This window comes from Notamacropus eugenii, chromosome 6 (assembly GCF_028372415.1).
Source record: "Notamacropus eugenii isolate mMacEug1 chromosome 6, mMacEug1.pri_v2, whole genome shotgun sequence".
NCBI classification, from domain to species: domain Eukaryota; kingdom Metazoa; phylum Chordata; class Mammalia; order Diprotodontia; family Macropodidae; genus Notamacropus; species Notamacropus eugenii.
This window is the reverse complement of record NC_092877.1, coordinates 75,132,877-75,153,601: the sequence shown is the minus strand read 5'-3', so window position 1 is coordinate 75,153,601 and position 20,725 is coordinate 75,132,877. Positions and strand designations below refer to the sequence as shown.

At 35.2% G+C, this 20,725-nt stretch overlaps 1 protein-coding gene across 2 annotated transcripts in view; it reads left to right on the top strand.

Moving 5' to 3' along the window:
* Positions 1–9,297, top strand: part of ADGRA3 (adhesion G protein-coupled receptor A3) — a 152,116-nt gene extending 142,819 nt beyond the window's left edge. For both annotated transcript variants that reach the window (XM_072620367.1, XM_072620366.1), the window contains 3 exons: positions 3,277–3,422; positions 7,465–7,560; positions 7,723–9,297. In XM_072620367.1, coding sequence (XP_072476468.1) covers positions 3,277–3,422; positions 7,465–7,560; positions 7,723–8,965 — 1,485 coding nt within the window. In that variant the 3' untranslated portion in view covers positions 8,966–9,297. The remainder of the gene's footprint in view (positions 1–3,276; positions 3,423–7,464; positions 7,561–7,722) is intronic.
* Positions 9,298–20,725: the final 11,428 nt, after the last annotated feature.

Here is a 20,725-nt window from a genome sequence, read left to right as displayed (position 1 = left end):
TATAAGAAATATGTAATGCTGTATAGTATTTTTTCTTGGTGGGAGGGGAATAAAAATAGATTTAATTTTCTCTGTAGTGGTACATAACTTTTAGCCATCCTTTGTTTGAAAAGTATTCCATACTGACCGGGCCATGGATCAACATTTAGCAAATATATTTTAAGTCTAAAACGTTGTGACATCAAATCAGTTTTATTTTAATACATAAAATAATGTAAAGATAAATTCATTTAATTTAACACCTAGTGTATACTATACTAGAATATCATTTTATAGACACTAGCCACATTTAATTTTCAGGTAAGACAAGCCTGAAAATAAACTTGAATTTAGTTTGTAAATCAGATAAGAACAGCAGTTCTAAAAAATATGAGACTTTCAGAATGCAATTGCTTATACTGTATTCCCATGAAAAGATATTAGAAAGAGTAGCATTAATAGATAATTACAGAACCATTATACATTTTGCAGACTTAATAAAATTTTGCAAGATTTTAGAGATTTTGAGTATTTATAAGACATTACTTAGGGTGCTACCCCTTATGCACAATAGTTTTGTTAATTTTGTTGAAAAAAATTCTATTTGATTTCATAATTTTTATTATACTTTTAGTACATTTTTGAGCCCTTTTAGACTTTACATTTATAGTCACTGAATTTCATCTTACTAGACTTAACCATTCGCTCTACCTTGTCAAAACATTTTTGGGCCCATTGTGTTAGCTTTTGTTCCTCAGTTTTATGGCAAGTGCATTTTTGATGATTGTGCCTTTGCCTGGATTGTTAGGAGTTCATCTATTCCAATCCCTTCATTTTATTTGTAGAAAAATAGAGGCCCAGATGGTTGAGGGGAGTTGCTCAAGGTGATACCTAGTTTGTGGTAGAGTTAGAAATAATGTAGTAAATCTGATAATGATGACAGCAGTGATAACTCATTTGCATAGTGCTTTAAAATTTACAGAGCACTCTTCACAACAGCCTTTTCATACGTATAATTTTGTTCTTCTTTATGGATGAAGAAGCAGACTCAAAGAGGCTGTTAGCTATTTTGACTCCCAATCTATTCCCGTGCCTTTGTCCCTAGTTAAAGGAAATAGGGTAATACTTTGACTTACAGGAGAAGTGAACAGGAGTTATCTTAGTTTTCAACTTTCCTCAGTCCATTTGAATTAATGCCATCTTAGTATGCAGTAATAGAAGTCATATGCAGAATAAGTCTGCTGTACTGTATGTTGATCAGCTCACATCTGAATCAGTGGTGTACATCTTACTTGAAACACTCAGGCTTGAGTGTGTTCAGGGAAGGGCAGGTAAGATATTCAGAGGAGGCCATATTTTTAATAAGAAATAAATATTTAGTAAGAAAATTAGAAATAAGAAATATTTAATAAGGAAAAAAATTAAAGAACTGTGGACATTTAGCATGAAGAAGGAGAGACTTAAGGAAGTTCATGATCATTGTCTTCAAAGGTTTTCAGGGTTGTAAGAGTCATTAGACATGGTGTACTTAGCTATGGAAAGCTGAATCAGACAAATGCATAGAAGTTACAAGGAGGCAGTCATAAAAATTAGAAATTTTGAAAGTGAAATGAAATGCTCTTAAGAGGTAGTTAATTAACCATTTGTTAAGGATGTTGTAAAGGAAGTTTAAAATTCAGGAAGGCAGTGGAATAGGTGATCTTTGAGATCCCTTCAAACTCTGAGATTTTGTAATTCTTTGAACATGCAATAGATTTGTTGAAATATACTGACATACCACTGCACTTAGTGTATCTTTCAGTTCTCAATTTTTATGATACATTTAATCACCATTTTAAAGAACCACACTATCAAACAAACTTTGACATGTCTTAAAATTGTCTATTATGAAAAAAAATTCCATATTATGAAATTCATTGAAGTTAAAAAATAATTTTTTTCTAAAATTTTTTATTTTCTTTCCTAAAAAATTCTGATTTTTTTTAGATTTGCTTAAAAAACTTAATAATGCCATAGGAAATATTCAGTAGTTTGAAATCTTAAAAACTAGGGCAGTATTTTCCCTCATTTTAGAAATAGGGAAGGAGATGACTGTCCAAGTATTTTAGAGTGAATATGTGAATATTATTTACAAATCAAATCAATATGGATGTATGGCATATTTCACATTGGCTCTATTTCTTAGAAAGCCTGTATAAACTAATATTAAATTTTAGGAATCAGGATTTGTTTCAGTTTCTTTGGACTTGGGTAGTTATTATTGGTATAAGTGAGCTGAGACGTAGTCCAGTTTACACATCATCTGGAGTCAATGTGATATTCTAGCACTTAGGACAGAGACCAAGTAACTGATTTTTTTAAAAATGGAAACAACACTTATTAAAACTCATTTGTTCAAGGGTACTAGGAACTGTACAAAAGTAAATAATGCTTATTTTCCTAAAGTAAACTTTAGTGCTTAAGTTTCTATTTCTAACTGATAGCAAAAATCCCAGAATTATAGACTACTCACTTTTTAATTGTTGTACTGATATTTTATAGTCTCAAGAAAATTGATGTGTTTGAAATCAATGAGCCATCTCTTGGAAATAGGAAGTTTCTTTACATTTAGAAATTTTCTTTAAAATAATTAGAACTGAAGTTATGAAATAGAAAAAGCAAGCAACAAGCAATCTTTAAAGGAAACATTAACATTTTATTTTCTGTCTAATTTCCCCATAATAAATGAAATTTTAAACTTTAGAATGCATTTTAAAAAATTATTTCAGCCCATTGAAATTTTTAGCCATCTTGGCATCAGTAGGAAGCATGAGTTATAGGACACAATGTATTATTACATATTCTAGCACACTGTCATTAAGAGAGAATGTTATTGCTAAATTTTAACAGTTGACCTATTCCCAACTTAGTTTATTAAACATATTGGTAGTTGGCAACGTTAGCACATCAAAGGATTGATTTTTATCTAGCATGTTAACATACTGATAATTATTAGACATTTAATATCATTTTTTTGTTGTTCTTCTTGAAGCTAGATCATGAATTTTATTAACTTGTTTTGATCTGCTAAAATTCCCATAATGAGAACAGTACTCTATGCATGTGTGTGTGTGTACACGTAAACAGAGTGTAAATAAATGATTAGCTTAGAAATTGCTTACAGAATCAAGCCGATATTTAGTTAGTTGCTTGTCCGAATTAAATGAGGGTGTCAGTAACCGTAAACCATTGTTGAAGATGTAAAAATTTTAAATGATTGTTGAAGGCTAATATACTGTTCTTTCCTTGTTCCTCCAGGTTGGAATAATTCTCCATTACTCTACCCTTGCCACAGTACTATGGGTGGGAGTGACAGCTAGAAATATCTATAAACAAGTCACTAAGAAGTCTAAGAGATGTCAGGATCCTGAGGAGCCTCCACCCCCTCCAAGACCCATGCTCAGGTATAAGATATCTTAATTTAATACGTTTTGGCAGGGTCCTTTCAAAAGTTCATTTGCTACAACTAACATTTAAATCATTATGTACAGTAATGATGAATCATCTCAGCATTTAAACGTTTTATACTCCTGTCTCTGATTTATACGCCAGCCTGTTATATTTCAACCTGAATTTGTGCCTGTTTAAAAGAAAATAGGTTTTGACTTATGCTTTGTCTATTTCCTCTATAATTTAAAGATTGTGAGTATTCCACTGTGTTATATTAGTAGCAAACTGTGAAGACCTAGAACATGTGAAAGTCTATTAGTGCTTTTCAGTTATTTAGGCAATATGCATTTTTTTAAACACCCATTTTGTGCCAAACGCTGTGCTATGCTAAGTGCTGGGGATACAAGAAGTGGCAAAAGATTCTTGCCCTCAAGGAGCTTATCCAATGGAAGAGACCATATGCTATACACAAGATAAACAGGAATAATTAGCAAAAGAAAGGTACTGGAATTAAAAGTGTTGAGGAAAGCTTCCTATAGAATGTGAGATTTTTAGTTAGGACATAAAGGAAGCCAGGGAGGTCAGTAGTGTTGGAGCAGAAGAGGAGGAGTGTTTCAGGTATGCAGGGCAGCCAAAGAAATTACTCAGAGCCAAGAGATGGAGTTAGTGTCTTGTTCATGGAACAGCCAGGAGGCCAGTGTCACTGGGTTGGAGAGAACTTGTTGGGGAGTAAGAAGATGAAAGGTAGGTCATGAAGAGCTTTGAATGCCAAACAGATCATTTTTCTTCATGATGAAAAGTCACTGGAGTTTTTTGAAAGATGGGGAGGAATTGGTGACATGTTTAGGCCTGCAGTTTATGAAAATCACTTAAGTGTCTGAGTGGAAGATGGAAGTGGGGAGAGACTTGAGGCAGGCAGACCCAGCAGCCGGGTATTGCATTTCATTCATTAACATGTTTTTTTTTCTTGTTTTTGTTGTAAAGACTTCCATCGCCAGAAGAGATCATTTATTTAGTAGATCTTCACTGATAGGTTGTTGCTCTGGCTAAAGAATCAATCTTCTTTGTGCCCCAGCCTAAAGAGCTTCTCAGAATTTAGATTGTTCCGTAGATGGTAGACATACTGTCTCTGATGAAAGACGTGCTTGAAGCCTTTTCCAGCTTGGAAGCATCTCCAGAACTTCCTGTTCTACTTTCAGAACCATGGCTGTTTTTATGCCACAAGGTGACGTTGGTGATATAATGCCAACAGCAAAAATAGCAGTTTTCATGTGCCATCTCAAGGTTTGCAAAGCACTTTTCAAACAGTAGTTCATTTCATTCTCACAACGACGCTGGGAGGCATTGTTATTATTAACCTCATTTTACAGAGGAAGACACTCAGACAGACAGCTTTTAAGGGATTGCTGAGGATCACACAGTAAAGTATGTCAGGTCTTCTTAAATTTAGACCTAGTACCCAGGGCACAACCAACTCATAATTGACACATATTAATTTTATATGTAGAATCATTATATTCTTATGTTCCTTAATCCCAAACTCTGAAGATGTGTTAGTTATTTCATTGGTTTGAGTGCAGATTGTAACCCTTCTATACCTTAATAATAAATGGTTTTTGTGAATTCCTGTGGCCAACATTCTGATGATGAGACTGCTTGTATTAAGTAGGTTTATCCATCAGTGTCCCTTGCATATGGTGGTAGGCTCTTAATAACTTATTACATTGGATTGATAACAGGTCAGTGGCAGTTACTTAAAAAGTGTTCCCAATTTGCCAGAATTTATGCTATGTTGACATCATATTTAAGAATCTGAGATCAGCCCCATGCCAAGATGAGACAGTAAGGCTTTGGTAGACCTACTTTATTTGGGCATTTTTAGTTAATATAGACTGAAATTAGTATTGCTTTTATGTAGCCAATCCTGGTTTTGCATCAAGGAAGAAGAACTACATAGAAATAGAAGTTACTCTAATGTTTGCATTAACATTTCTATTTTTATATCTCAGAGGGATGCAGGTGACTGGGTTTCTGTTTCTCCAGGAACTCTTGTGGTCCATTTGGTCCAGAAACCAAGATATTCACCCTCTCTCTGGCACCCTGAGCTAATTTAAATCCTCTGCTGAAGTCTGACTGCCTTTTTCTTGTATTGAGCAGTTAATAAGATGTGTGTAGACACTAGGTAGTTGTGTTAGTGGAAGAGGTACAGTTTCTGTGGGCAGTAGGAGAGCAGCAGGATCTTACTTCTCCCTTTCAACTCAAGCCCTGCTTTCTGGCCAGTGCTTGGGAATGGGCTAATGTCCTCATCAATAGGACTTTAAGAACCTCTGGGATTTCCTTAATAATAATGACTATGGTTACATATGACCTATATAATTCCATGTTTTAGCTACCAGAACTGCCAGGAAGTCCTTGAAGTCTATGTTGCACTAGGTTTTTTTTCATAATTCATCAGTAAAAATGAACCTCATCCACTTTTCCCAATGACATTTCTATATAAACATAAATAAATTTAATTCTGCTCTAGATCCCACTGTATTCCTGGGTAATTCTTTGTTAGTCTATCTTATATATAGGAAATTATGTCTACTAGCATTTATTGAGCACCTACTGTGTACCACACAGGAAATACAAGAGGCTGAAAAGAGTCCTTGCCGTCAAGGAGCTCATAGTTCGATTAGGAGGACAACAGAGCAACATTTGTGGATAGACAAAATATATACAAGATGAACTGGAGATAGTTTTCAAAGGAAGACACTAACACTTAAACCCCAAAGGTGAGATTTTTAGCTGGGACTTGAAGGAAGCCAGGAAACCAAGAAAAAAAGAAGGCATAGAAATCTAGGCGTGGGGAACAAGAAGTGAAAAATGCAGTCAGGACATGGAACATCTTTTGTGAGGAACAACAGGAAAACCAGCATCACTAGATCTGAGTGTGTGGAGAAGAACGTGTGAAGACAGAAATGTAGGGCCAGTTAGGAATGGCTTTAAAGGCCAAACAGAAGATTTTGTATTTGATCCTGGCAGTAATAGGGAGCCACTGGAGTTTATTGAATGGAGGTGCCACATTGTCAGATGACAGCTTAGTAGAGAATCACCTGCAGTGGGGCAAGACTTGAGGTAGGCACGAAGGGTTGAAGGGCTACATGAGGGTGATGACACGTAGAGACAGCTGGGCAGCCATTGTTAGAGCTGCTGGCAACTCCTACTCTCTCCCCTTCCCAAACCCCTAGCACTAATATAAATCTGTACTGTCTTAGAGTGTCCCAGGTGGCACAGACTTAGGAATGGGGGGCATCTTCTTTCTCACCTTTCTCAGGCCCCTGATCAATTCTAAACATTCCTTATATACATACATATAAAAATACGTTTTATGTATATGTATGTATTAATATATTTTGTACATTTGTACGTATATAAATATGTATTTTTATATCTAGTTTTATGCCTTTCCTTTCCTTTCCTATATGGACACTTTTACCACAGAATCACTCATTTGGAGAGACATATTTCCACCACATGTGGGAATTAAAATGAGTAGGAGAAATTGATCAGTGTACCTACCTTTTCATCTGAAGTGGGGAAAAATCTTGTGGACTCAAAAATTGCATTAATTCAAATTCCAAGTGTAATATGAAATAATAGGAAGAATGGACAGTCTATCCACTGTTTGTCCACAAGGTGGCAGAACCTGATCAGTTTTATTCATCCTTAAAACCCAAGTAGACTATTTTGTCGCTTATTTCACTCTGCTCTATCAGCCCCCAAATAAGCTGGTTTTCTGATAGTGTGTTATTGGAGAAGGCGATAGTTAACAATGTTCTAAATACATGTGAAAACATGGCCCCCATGGCATTTTAGTGGTACTTTCTTTTTACTGCTCTAGAGAGAATAACATTTCTCAATTGAAATAAAATCAGGAATGTTGAAGAGCCGTTGAGTGTGTGCCCAGGGTACTCTGGAGGCGAGAGGCTGAGAAACTGTGATGTCATGGGAAAGGACCCTTTGCGGAGCTTCAGAAGAGTGACTAATGCCCTCTTTTCTTACTTATTCTAGGTTTTACCTTATTGGTGGTGGTATCCCCATCATCGTATGTGGAATAACCGCAGCAGCTAACATTAAGAATTATGGCAGTAGGCCCAACGCACCATAGTGAGTACTTTGTGACAGATCTTTGTATTCCATGGAAATTTAAGTGACTGTTTGGAAGGATTTCCATAAGCACTAATATGTATTGCAACCTTTTTAAAACTAATCTGTGAAACTGTCCTCACTTAGAGTGTCCGTCTTGATCCATTCTGTGTTCTCTTTTAGCTGCTGGATGGCTTGGGAGCCCAGCATCGGTGCCTTTTATGGCCCTGCCAGCTTTATCATTTTCATAAACTGCATGTACTTTCTGAGCATATTTATTCAGTTGAAACGACACCCCGAACGCAAATTTGAACTAAAAGAGCCAGCTGAGGAGCAGCAGAGGTTGGCAACCAGCGAACATGGAGAAGTGAATCATCAGGATTCAATGTCGTTATCGTTGGTCTCTACATCTGCATTGGAAAATGAGCACACTTTTCATTCTCAGCTTTTAGGAGCCAGCGTCACTCTACTTCTATATGTTGCGTTGTGGATCTTGGGGGCCTTGTCTGTTTCTTTATATTACCCTCTGGACTTGGTTTTTAGTTGCTTTTTTGGAGCCACATGCTTAAGTCTTAGTGCTTTTGTCATGATGCATCATTGTGTTAACAGAGAAGATGTTAGACTTGCTTGGATTGCCACATGTTGTCCTGGACGGAGTGCATACTCGGTGCAAGTCAACATTCAGCCTTCCAGTTCCATTGGGACTAATGGAGAAGCTCCTAAATGTACTAATAGCAGTGCAGAATCTTCATGCACAAATAAAAGTGCATCAAGTCTAAAAAATTCTTCACAAGGCTGTAAACTGACAAATTTACAAGCTGCTGCAGCCCAGTGCCATAGTAATGCTCTTCCACTGACTACTGTTCCTCAGCTTGATAATAGTCTCACTGAACACTCGGTAGACAACGATATTAAAATGCATGTTGCCCCAGTAGAAGTTCAGTTTCGAACAAATGGACACCCAAGTCGACATCATAAAAATAGGAGTAAAGGACATCGTGCAAGCCGACTTACAGTCCTAAGAGAATATGCCTATGATGTCCCTACCAGTGTGGAAGGAAGCGTGCAGAATGGCTTACCCAGGAGCCGGCCAGGCAATAATGAAGGACATTCGAGGAGTAGGAGAGCTTATTTAGCTTACCGGGAGAGGCAGCACAACCAGCCTGCACAAGACAGCAGTGACGCATGCAGCACTCTTCCCCAAAGCAGCAGAAATTTTGAAAAACCTCTTGCTGCCAGTAACAAAAAGGATGTATTGAGAAAGCCAATAGTAGTTGAACTGGAAAGCCAGCAAAAGTCATATGGCCTAAATCTGGCTATTCAAAATGGACCACTTAAAAGCAATGGACAGGATGGACCTTTGCTGAGTACAGATAGCACTGGCAATATTAGGACTGGATTATGGAAGCATGAAACTACTGTGTAGCATTATTGTACTTCAGTGATAGAAGTTTATATGGACTGTGATAGACATTCCTTTAATCTATAAACATTTTTTATTAAAACTGTTTACAGGCACCTTAGGGTGGAGAAGAGAATTTGTGAATAAAACTTTTATAATTTTGGATGATACTTACAAATGTTTTTACTTAAAAAAATGTGGTTCTTCCATGAATTTTATTTTTTTAGTATTGTTTTATTTGGCAAGGCAGAATGAGACATTTTGTAAATCTGATTCGCAACCTCTTGAACTTCTTGGTATAATGTCTATATCATGTCTCAAGTTTGTATTTAAGTAATAAATAGTGCTTGTTTTTCCCCATTGTTTCAATTATTATATTTTTATATGTCAGAAGATACTGTCATCTTTACTGTAAAAATTTAGGCAGTTCATATTTTTAGATTTTTCAGCAGAAAAATTACACATAAGTAAAAACCAGGTCTATCAAATGGTTTGTGCCATGACTCACATTTGAATCAAATATATTTGTTGAGGATCTTTTAAAAATTTATTGACTTTAGGAAAAGCAACTTAAACTTAGTGACATATTTTCCTTTCTGGTACAGTAATACTCAGTGTGATTTTATTTGATTTTTTTTTCATTTATTTTGCTGTGTCACTTGGTTGATTCATTCTGATGCTTTCTGATTAACTGGTTCTTAGGGGCATTCTATTCACATCTTATTATACAGTTAAACTGATGATTCCATCACCTAACTTATTCTCTAAGAATCAATTAGCAGTCATGTTTTAGGTGAGACTGACTTATGGTAACCTTAACACTGACCTGCAATAATGATTCTAAATAGATAAGGCAGTACTTATAACCTAATATGTTCTATTTGTTTCCCTATTCAATACTGGAGGGAGTCTGGGATCTAAAAGGCACAGCTGTTCACTGAGCACATACCTTTTCTGGAGTCTTCTCTCTAGGTCTTCATGGACTTCCTGAGGATAAGGTTGCACAAAGAATACACAGGAATTTATTTGCAAAACCAAATCCATCTGCCTCACTCCTTTGGTCATTTAGTTCCTTTTAAAATTGAAGAGGGTAATCTCACATCATGAAAGCCTGGCAGAGATAAAAGTTTGTCATGATCATAAAGCATGCCAAAATACAGTATTTTGGCATACATTAGGCTGCCCTAATCTAGCAACCCAGAACCTAGAACCATGAAAGAGTTAATTTATGTGCTACAATTGAATTTCATTGATTAAAATATTCACAGAGAATCTGATTCATTGTAGAGGAGAAAGAAAAGTCAGATAGACTACACCTTAGTTTTTCAGTTTTTGGAGGGTTAGGAAAAAAGTAGGTAATGATCCCCACATGAAAGTTCTGGTGAGGGAAGTCTGACACCCAGGTAAGACCTCAAGGATTAAAATTTGAAGATCAAAAAAGAAATACTCCAAATGTAATACCATAGAAAGGTCAGTGTCTTTGGAATCAGGGTTCCTGGGTTCAAATCCCATCTCTTGTAATTTACTGTCAACAGACATTATATAAACTCTCTGAACCTCAGTATTTTTCACCACTAGGATGAAAGCAGATAGATTAGATTGCCTCAGAAGTTCCTTAGAGCTTTAAATTTATGATTTTAGGAGAAAGGGGGATTATCTAAACAGATTATTGTGATTATACAGGGAACCCATTAGCTAACTTAGTTTTAAAGAACATGTACAGAAGATGGAAGCAGGCGGGTAATTGAAGATGACTGAAAAGTATGACTTAGTTCTTTAAGAACAGGGTCAAGACCAAGAAAGGGTCAGCATAAGCTGAGGTGTTTAAGAATGCTAGAATAGCGACAAAAAAGATTTTTTTGAAGCTGTTCAGGAGTAGAAGTTCAGAGATGGGATAGAACTACTAGTTGAGTAATTGGGATAACATTACAGTAAAGGAAAACTATTGAGCTTTTATTTTATTTCTGTTTTCTCTGCCAAGTAGAATGAATTTTGGACTAGAAAGGATAGCATAAAAGTAGTTAATAAGGATTTAATGGTTAAGGAAGAGAATAGCAATGGCCGTTTATGAGTTTGAGCTATGAAGCTTAGTTCAGCTATGTCCCAGTTTGGAAGTTACGATTGCTTATCTGTGGTCTTGGAAGTATCAATGGAGGTTAGGTGAGGTACTTCGAGAATTAATGGTAGAGAATCCCAAGGTCCAAAAAATGAAGAATGGGGCCTACAGATTGTAGGTCAATGTCTATAATTACTTAATAAACCTGATAATATTTACTTATGATATCACATTTTGTGTCTAAGTCACGTACCCCTTTTGACCTTACCTTGGTATGTAGTGTGAGATATTGGTCAATACCTAGTTTCTGCCAGACTGCTTTCCAATTTTCTCAGCAGTTTTTATCAGTGCCTGCATAGTGGAAAGAACACTGGGTTAGCCAGCCCTGCTGCCTGTTGCCAGTATGACCTTGGGCAAGTTACAGCCCTCCTTTAGACCTCAGTTTGTAATCTATATTAGCACTGTACTTGGCACTTAGTAAACCCTAACTAAAAGCTTTTCATTCATATGTAAAAACAAATCGTATCATTTACCAAGAATAATCATTTTGTTTCCTTGTTGCCTATTAATGTTTCTTCAATTTATTTTTCTTATCTTATTACTATAGCTTGCATTTCTAGTACAATATTGGATAATAATTGCAGTAATGAACATTCTTTCTTTACCCCTGATCTTACAGGAAAGCCTTCTAGTTTACCTCCATTACAGATACTGCTTGCTCTTGTTTTGAGATAGATACTACTTAGGATTTTAAGGAAAGTGACATTCCTGTGCTTTCTAGGATTTTTAGTAGGAAAGGATGGTGTATTTTGTAAAAAGATTTTTCTGTATCTATTGATATAGTATGCTTTGTATTGTTTTTGTTAATGGTATGAACAGTTATGCTTATAGTTGCCCTAATATTGAACCAGTCCCATATTCCTGGTAAAAAGCTACTCTGGTTATAATGTGTTGATTTTGATGATTTTTGCTGAAATATCCTTGCTAGTATTTTACTTAAAATTTTTGTGTAAATATTCACTAGGGAAATTAATAGTTTTCTTTCTGTTTTTGCTCTCTCATTTAGATATCAAAACCATATTTGTGTCTATAAAAAGAATTTGGTAGGACTCTTTATACTTTTTTTCAAATAGTTTATGTAGCATTGGGATTATTTAAGTATTTGGCAAAATTTACTTTTAAATCTGTCTGATCCTTGGAATTTTTTCTTAGGGAGTTCATTTATGGCTGTTCAGTTTCTTTTTCAAAGATAGCTATTCATGTATTCTATTTCCTCTTGTTAATCTGGAAATTTATATTTTTGTAAATTTGTGTCTATTCTACATTTAGATTGTCAGTTTTATTGGCAAATAATTGGACAAATCAACTTCTAATAATTGCTTTAATTTAATCTTCATTGGTAATGCATTTACCTTTTCATTTTTTAAAATGTTTATTTATTTTTACTTTTCAACATTCATTTCCAGAAAATTTTGAGTTCCAAATTTTCTCCCTATCTCTCCACTCCCGCCACCCCAAAGTGCCAAGCATTCTGATTATCCCTTTCACCAATGTTCGCTCCCTTCTAATCCCCCTCCCTTCCCTTATCCTTATCTTCTTGTCTTGTAGGGCAAGTTAAATTTCTATACCCCATTACTTGTATTTCTTATTTCCCAGTTGTATGCAAAGACAATTCTCAACATTCATTCCTCAAACTTTGAGTTCCAACTTCTCTTCCTCCCTCCCTCCCCACCCATCCCCACTAAGAAGGCAAGCAATTCAATATAGGCTATATATGTGTAGTTTTGCAAATGACTTCCATTATAGTCATGTTGTATAAGACTATATTTCCCTCCATCCTATCCTGCCCCCCATTTCTTCTATTCTCTCCTTGGACCTTGTCCCTCCCCAAGAGTGTTTACTTTTGATTGCTCCCTCCTCCCTTTTGCCCTCCCTTCCACCATCCCCCCCACCTTGCTTATCCCTTTCTCTCCTACTTTCCTGTAGTGTAAGATAGGTTTTCATACCAAATTGAATGTGCATGTTATTCTTTCTTTGAGCCAGATGTGATGAGCGTAAGCTTCACTTTTTCCCTTTCACCTCCCCCCTTTTCCCTCCATTGAAAAAGCTTTTTCTTGTCTCTTTTATGAGAAATAATTTATCCCATTCCATTTCTCCCATTCTCCTCCCAATATACTCCTCTCACCCCTTAATTTTATTTTTTAGATATGATGCCTTCCTATTCAACTCACTCTGTGCTCTGTGTGTGTGTGTGTGTGTGTGTGTGTGTGTGTGTGTGTGTGTGTAATCCCTCCCAACTACCCAAATACTCAGAAAAGTTTCAAGAGGTACAAATATTATCTTTCCATGTAGGAATTTAAACAATTCAACATCAGTTAGTCCCTTATGATTTCCCTTTCCTGTTTACTTTTTCATGCTTCTCTTGATTCCTATATTTGAAAGTCAGATTTTCTTTTCAGCTCTGGTCTTTTCATCAACAGTGCTTGAAAGTCCTCTATTTCATTGAATGACCATTTTTCCCCCTGAAGTATTATACTTAGTTTTGCTGGATAGGTGATTCTTGGTTTTAATTCTAGTTCCTTTGAGTTCTGGAATGTCATATTGCACACCCTTTGATCCCTTAATGTAGAAGCTGCTAGAGCTTGTGCTATCTTGATTGTATTTCCAAAATACTCAAATTGTTTCTTTCTGGCTGCTTGCAATATTTTCTCCTTGACCTGAGAACTTTGGAATTTGGCTACAGTATTCTCTTTTTGGATCTCTTTCAGGAGGTGATCAGTGTATTCTTTCAATATTTATTTTGCCCTCTAGTTCTAGAATATCTGTGCAGTTTTTCTTGATAATTTCATGAAAGATGATGTCTAGGATCTTCTTTTGATCATGGTTTTCAGGTAGTCTCATAATTGTTAAATTGTCTCTTCTGTATCTATTTTCCAGATCAGTTGTTTTTTCAATGAGATATTTCACATTCTCTTCCATTTTTTCATTCTTTTGGTTTTGCTTTGTAATTTCTTGGTTTCTTATGAAGTCATTAGCTTCCATCTGTTCCATTCTAATTTTGAAAGAACTACTTTCTTCAGTGAGCTTTTGAATCTCCTTTTCCATTTGGCTAATTCTGCTTTTTAAAGCATTCTTCTCTTCATTGGCTTTTTGAACCTCTTTTGCCAATCGAGGTAGCCTATTTTTCAAGGTGTTATTTTTCTTCAGCATTTTTTTGGGTCTCCTTTAGCAAGCTGTTTACTCGTTTTTCATGATTTTCTTGCATCATTCTCATTTCTCATCCCAGCTTTTCCTCCACTCTCTTACTTGATTTTCAGAATCCTTTTTGAGCTCTTCCTTGGCCTGAGACTATTGCATATTTATTTTGGAGGTTTTGGATGCAGAAGCCTTGACTTTTATGTCTTCACCTGATGATAATAAGCATTGTTCTTCCTCATCCCAGAAGGATGGGAGAAAATACCTGTTCATTAAGAAAGTAACCTTCTGTTGTCTTATTTTTTTTTCCCTTTTTTGGCATTTTCCCTGCCAGCTATTTGATTTTTGAGTCCTTTATCAGGAGGAGGGTATACTTTGGGGACCTGTAAGTTCTCAGTTCCTCCAAGGTGGCACAGAGGTAAAAAAGCACTGACCTTTGAAGCTGCCTTTGGGGCCAGTGGGTTGAGGGATCTGAGAATCTCCACTGCTGCTGGGGATTCCGCCCCCAATACCTGTTCCGGTCCTGTTCCTCCTGGTGCTGCTTGTCCAAGGCTGGGTTGCACTCCACCATGTCAATAGAGCTTTCCTGTTGGCCTTCCAGGTTATCTTTGGCTGGAAATCTCTTTTAGTCTGTCATTCTGTGACTTCTGCTGCTCTTGAATTTGTTGAGAGTCATTTTTTGCAGGTATTTTATGGGCTGTGAGAGAAGAGCTAGAGTATGTGCATCTTTCTACTCCACTATCTTTATCTTTTCATTTTTGAGACTGGAAATTTAGTTTTCTTTTTTAAAGTAAGTTTTGTGTTTTATTCTTTTATTCCCCACAAAACCAACTCAGTTTTCTATATTAGCTCATTTTTTTTTAAACTTTCAATTTTATTGAATTCCCCTTTGATTTTCAGAAGTTTTAAATGTGGCATTTAATTGGGGATTTTTAATTTATTGTTCTTGGATTCATAGTTGGATGATCCATTCATTGATCTACTCTTTTTCTCTTTTATTATTGTATGCATTTAGAGTTATCAATTCTCCCCTAAAAATTGCTGTGACTTCATCACACAGATTTTGGTGTTATCTCCTTAACATATCTATAGATATCTATGTGTATGTATACATACATAAAAACAAAAGCCTATCCTCAATAAATAAGTAGTCAAAGGATGTGAACAAGCAGTTCTCAAAAGAACTGCAAACTATCAACAACCATAGGAAGGAATGTTCAAAATCATTAATAAGAAGAGAAATTAAAATCTAAACAACCATGACATTTCACTTCATATCCAGAAAACTGAAAAAAGATTCTGCCTTAGAAACCAATTTGAAATTATGCAGGAAAAAAATTGACTAAAATGTCTATTCCTTTTGATCTAGAAATTCCAGTACTAGGAATATGTCCCAAGGATATAGAACATAGCCCCTCTCTACAAAAAAATATTTATAGCAATACATTCTTGTGGTAACAAAAAAGCTGGAAATGAAAGCCCTTCAACTGGGGAACAGTTAAATTATAGTACATGAATGTAAGCAGCTCTGTATATTCTAGGGAACACTGATCTTCCCTTGGTAGGTGAAGTTTTTTTCATGTGAGTTCCCTATAATGAAATCATAAGTTCAATCTCTATCTAAAATAAGATGTCGAGATGGTGGATTAGAGGCAGTAGCCCAGCCATGAAAAGATAGACTAAAGATTGATTGAAAACTAGATAATCTAGTCCTAAAGAATGAGTGTGTCAAATAGCCGATCATAGAAACAATCAGTAACTTCATCCGAGAGAATGACAATAATGAGACAATATACCGAAACTTATGGGATGCAGCCAAAGCAGTTCTTTGGGTAAATTTTATGTCTCTTAATGCTTATATGAATAAAATAGAGAAAGAGGAGATCAATGAATTGGGCATGCAACTAAAAAAGCTAGAAAAGAACAAATTAAAAATCCCCAATCCAAATACCAAATTAGAAATTCTGAAATTCAAAGGGAGAGATTATTAATAAAATTGAAATTAAGAAATTGAACTAATAGTTAACTAAGATCTGGTTTATGAAAAAATAAAATAGATAGGTCTTTGGTTTATTTGATTAAAAAAAGAAAACCAAATTAACAGTATCAAAAATGAAAAGGGCGAATTCACCAGTAAAGAAGAAATTAAAACAATAATTAGGAGCTATTTTGCCCAACTCTGTGCAAATCTGACAATCTAAGTGAAGTGGATGAATATTTACAAAAAATATAAATCATCCTGCATAATATTCATCTATATTCAGATATTGTAGGGTTTTGATCCATTTCCTTTGGTTTGGGACCCCCTTTCTTTTAGAACCCTTTTAAAATGTTGATTAAAATGTACACATTTAGCATCAGTTGGAAAGGCAGTGGTCTCATAGATGAGGAAATAAAATACAATTTCAGAAAAAGAAATTGAACAAGCAATCAGTGTCCATTATCACCACTGCTATTCAATGTTTTACTAGAAATGTTAACTTTTGCAATAAGAGAAGAAAGTGAAATTGAAGGAATTAGAATAGACAGTGAAGAAACAGGTCTATCACTCTTTGCAGATGATATGTGGTATATATAGAGAATCCTAGAGAATTAACTAAAAAACTACCTGAAATAATTAACAACTTAACAGAGTTGCAGCATATAAATAAACCTACCTAAATCATTGACATTTTTATGTTACTAACAGTGCTCAGCTGCAAAAATGTAGAGAAATTCCATTTGAAGTGACTGTAGACAATATAAAATATTTGGGAGTCTACCTGCCAAGACAAATCTAGGAATTATATGAACATAATTACAAAATGCTTTTCACACAAAGTCAGATCTGAATAACTAGAAAAATATCAGTTGCTCATAACACTTATAAATAAATTATTTAGTGCCATACCAAACTACCAAAAATTATTTTACATATCTAGAAAAAAAAGATGGGTAGCAATTGTGATCTAAGACAAAACAAAAGCAAAAATGCACCCTAATGAAAAGACAATCAGGAACACTGCATTTTGCTAAAAGGTACCATGGACAATAAAGTAATATCAAAAAAAATTTACAGCACATTATTGCTTTACATAGAAAACCCCAGAGAAACAGCAAAAAATTGAGTCAATAGATAATGTTATAAATGTTACAGGTTACAAAATAAAATGCACAATATTTTTCTTACTCATGTGACAATTAGAAAAGTAAAAAATGATGGAGAAAACACTTTTTAAATAACTGCAAAATGCATAGATTATATGGGAATCAACCTAACAATGTACATCAAGACCTTTACAGATGCAATTTTAAAATACTTTACAGAAATAAAATACACATTGATTTTTTTTGTGGTTGGTATGCCAAGTGATGGTACAACCTAAATTAAGTTATAGACATAATGCTATAATAGTCAAACTACCTTATTTAAATAGGAAAAAAATGAAATCTAAAACAACAAAGATTTAGAATTTAAAGGGGAGTAATATGGGAAAGAAGGAATAGGAATGAAAGGTAGGTAGTATTTTTAAACCTTAAACTATATTATAAAATATTAATCTTTAAAACTGTCTGATTTAAGAATAAGCAAAAACTCAGTGTCTCATTGTTCATTAAACTCAATAATGTAAATACCTTGTTAAAAGATCCTTTTTAAAACAAAATAAGGAAGGATAGAAAAACTGTTAACAGTTTAGCAGGAAATAAGTTCATACTAATACCTTATACCATATACCACAATGAGCTCCACATAGATACCTAACAATTGTAGGAGGAGAATCTTTAACCAAAAAAAAGTTTAGAGGTGAATAAAACTAATAAAATAAGACAATGTAATACTATGAAAAAGTAATTTTTTTTTCAAAAGCTGAATTAATTCAGCTAAAATGAAGGAAATGTAATTGGGGGAATAAATAATCTGTCAATCTGTCAATATCTCTGATCAGCTCCTGATATCTAAGATATGCAGAGAAGAAACAAATATATGAGACCATGAGCCCTTCTTCAGTAGATGACAAGATGACAGAAGGAATTAGTAATTTTGAGTGACTTTGCTTAGACAGGCACACAAATGATGCTGTTGGTGAATCTATGAGTTGTTGCAATTGTTTTAGAGAACAATTTGTACACTGTGAAGCCACAATTTGGTCTAATTGCTCTAGGAAATAATTTGTATACTATTTGTGAAGCTATGAGTTGGTCTAATTGTTCTAGAAACAGTTTTGGATTTTGTAGAGAAGATTTGATTGTTCAAAACCATTGAACCAGAGATCCTACTACTGGGTATAGTTCTCCAAGAAGATCAGGGGCAGAAAGTAAGACACCAAAATATTCCCCACAGCACTTTTTGTGGTAACAACAGCAAAACTGGAAATAAAATTAGTACCCACCAATTGGGCAGATGAATGAACAAATTGTGGTATATGAATATAATAGAATACTATTTTTCTCTAGGAAATTAAAACTCAGAGAAGCATTGGATAACTTTATAAACTGCAGAGTGAATTAAACAGACCAGAGAAAGTATACATGGTGACTACAAAAATGTAAACAAAAAGAATGAATGAATGAGTAGTATTTGTTTAGTGTGCAATGAATTTCAAGCTTTAGGGATACAGTCTCTTGGCTTGTCAAGGAGCTTATGTTGTAATTGACAAAATAATATATAAAGGGAAGTGATGGCCAAGGAGAGTTACTTTGTCCTGAAAGTTAACAGAGATGGTAAGTAAAGTCATAGGTAAGCAGACTGATGGCCAGTAGTAATGGCAGAGATTGCATAATAGTGGTTCATTTTTCTAGAACTAGGGGTAAAATGATGGTTAAGTTGCAAAGAAAGCTAGAAAAGACACATTTGGGGCTTTCCTGAAATGGTGTTCTAGGAGAGGCAAAATAAGGCTCCAGGGTGGAACTTTCTTCAGGACATTGTCTGGTATTGGCAGCAAGGTAGTTAGGGGAGAGGTTGTGGAAAAGGTGAACCTGAGAAGGAGTACAAGAGAGCCTAGGTAGGAAGGGAATTTTGTTTCAGTCATGTCTGAGTCTTCATGACCCCATTTGGGGTTTTCTTGGCAGAGATACTGGAGTGATTTGTCATTTCCTTCTCCAACTCATTTTACAGATGAGGAAACTGAGGCAAACATATTTGCCCAGGATCACACAGCTAGTAAGTTTCTGAGGCCAGATTTGAAATCATGAAGTTGAGTTTCAGATTCCAAGCCCAGTATGGCAGAGAATGGATAGAATGCTGGGCTTGGGGCCAAGGAAACCAAAGTTCAAAAGAGCCTAATGCTGGGTAATTGACTGATTGACTTGGTTTGGAATATTCACCACCTTTCCAACTCTCTCAGCCTCCTCTTCTCTCCTCTCAAAACTTCCCATTACAGAGGGCAGGATTTGGACTTTTAGCTAACTCTGCTTTCCATTTGTGACTCTTCTTGGTTTCAATACCACACAACAAGGTCCCCCATTCCCTGTTGTACTCCCTGAGTCAGATACTGTCTGGTGTCCCCCACCCCTTTCCAGCTTCTTTTTGTATTTTGTCTTTCCCTATTAGATTGTAAGATCCTTTCTCTTTTGATTTGTATCCCTAGCACTTAACACAATGCCTGCCTGGCACATAGCAGGTACTTAATAAATATTGAATTGATTCTGTAATCTTGACTCTCAAGAAGAGATTACTAAATTCAACTCCTTTCTTTCATTCAAGAAGCGAGTGGGAAGGGACTGTGGGCACAAAATGCCATACAAGTCACCGCCAGTTGGCTATGTTTCATTTCATGTTACAAAAGAATCCTCACTTAATTTCTGTGGGTGATTGAGGTGGGGAGGGGTGTTGAGGAGGTAGTGAGGTATATATCCAGAAATGTCAGTAATATAAATGCTTTATAGACAATGAAATTTAAAGACTCATCTGTGATCAGAAAGATATGACAGTGACAAAATTATTACTTTAGCAAAGAGTTTTCTGTCAAAATGCCCTAGGGTTAGATGACTAGTAATATAATACAAATAGTGATGAATAATAATTTATATAATATGCTTGTGACTATCACGTATCTTACATAAGTAGAGTTTTGTATACTTTGGATGTTTTGAGCTTTGTGGATTTGGACATTGTATAAGTGTTATTTGTGATTTATTATTTACATGTTACTGATATCTTTCATTTTCATTCATATTGTTAAAGGTGTTGGCAATTTTATTTTTCAGATTTCCGAAGTGACTAGGTTTCTCTACCCAGTTATTATTATTCCATCAGATGGTCTTTAGCTCTTCTATTACCTAAAATAAATATTGTTCTACATAAGCATTTTAATTTAAATCTTTAAAAATCAGAAATTCTTTTCCAGAGACTAAAGTTTTTATGAGCTTTATGAACATTTAATCAGTTTAGGGTATTGTTATATCAGCAGTTTTCAAGAAACTACACTTCAAGGTGCTCTTGAATTTCCTATTCTGCGAAGTTTGTCATTAGTACTAAGGGCTTTATTTGCAAGAAGACTTTACAAATTACTTGGATGTTTTATAAATACAAGAAGGTACATTTCCCCTACCTC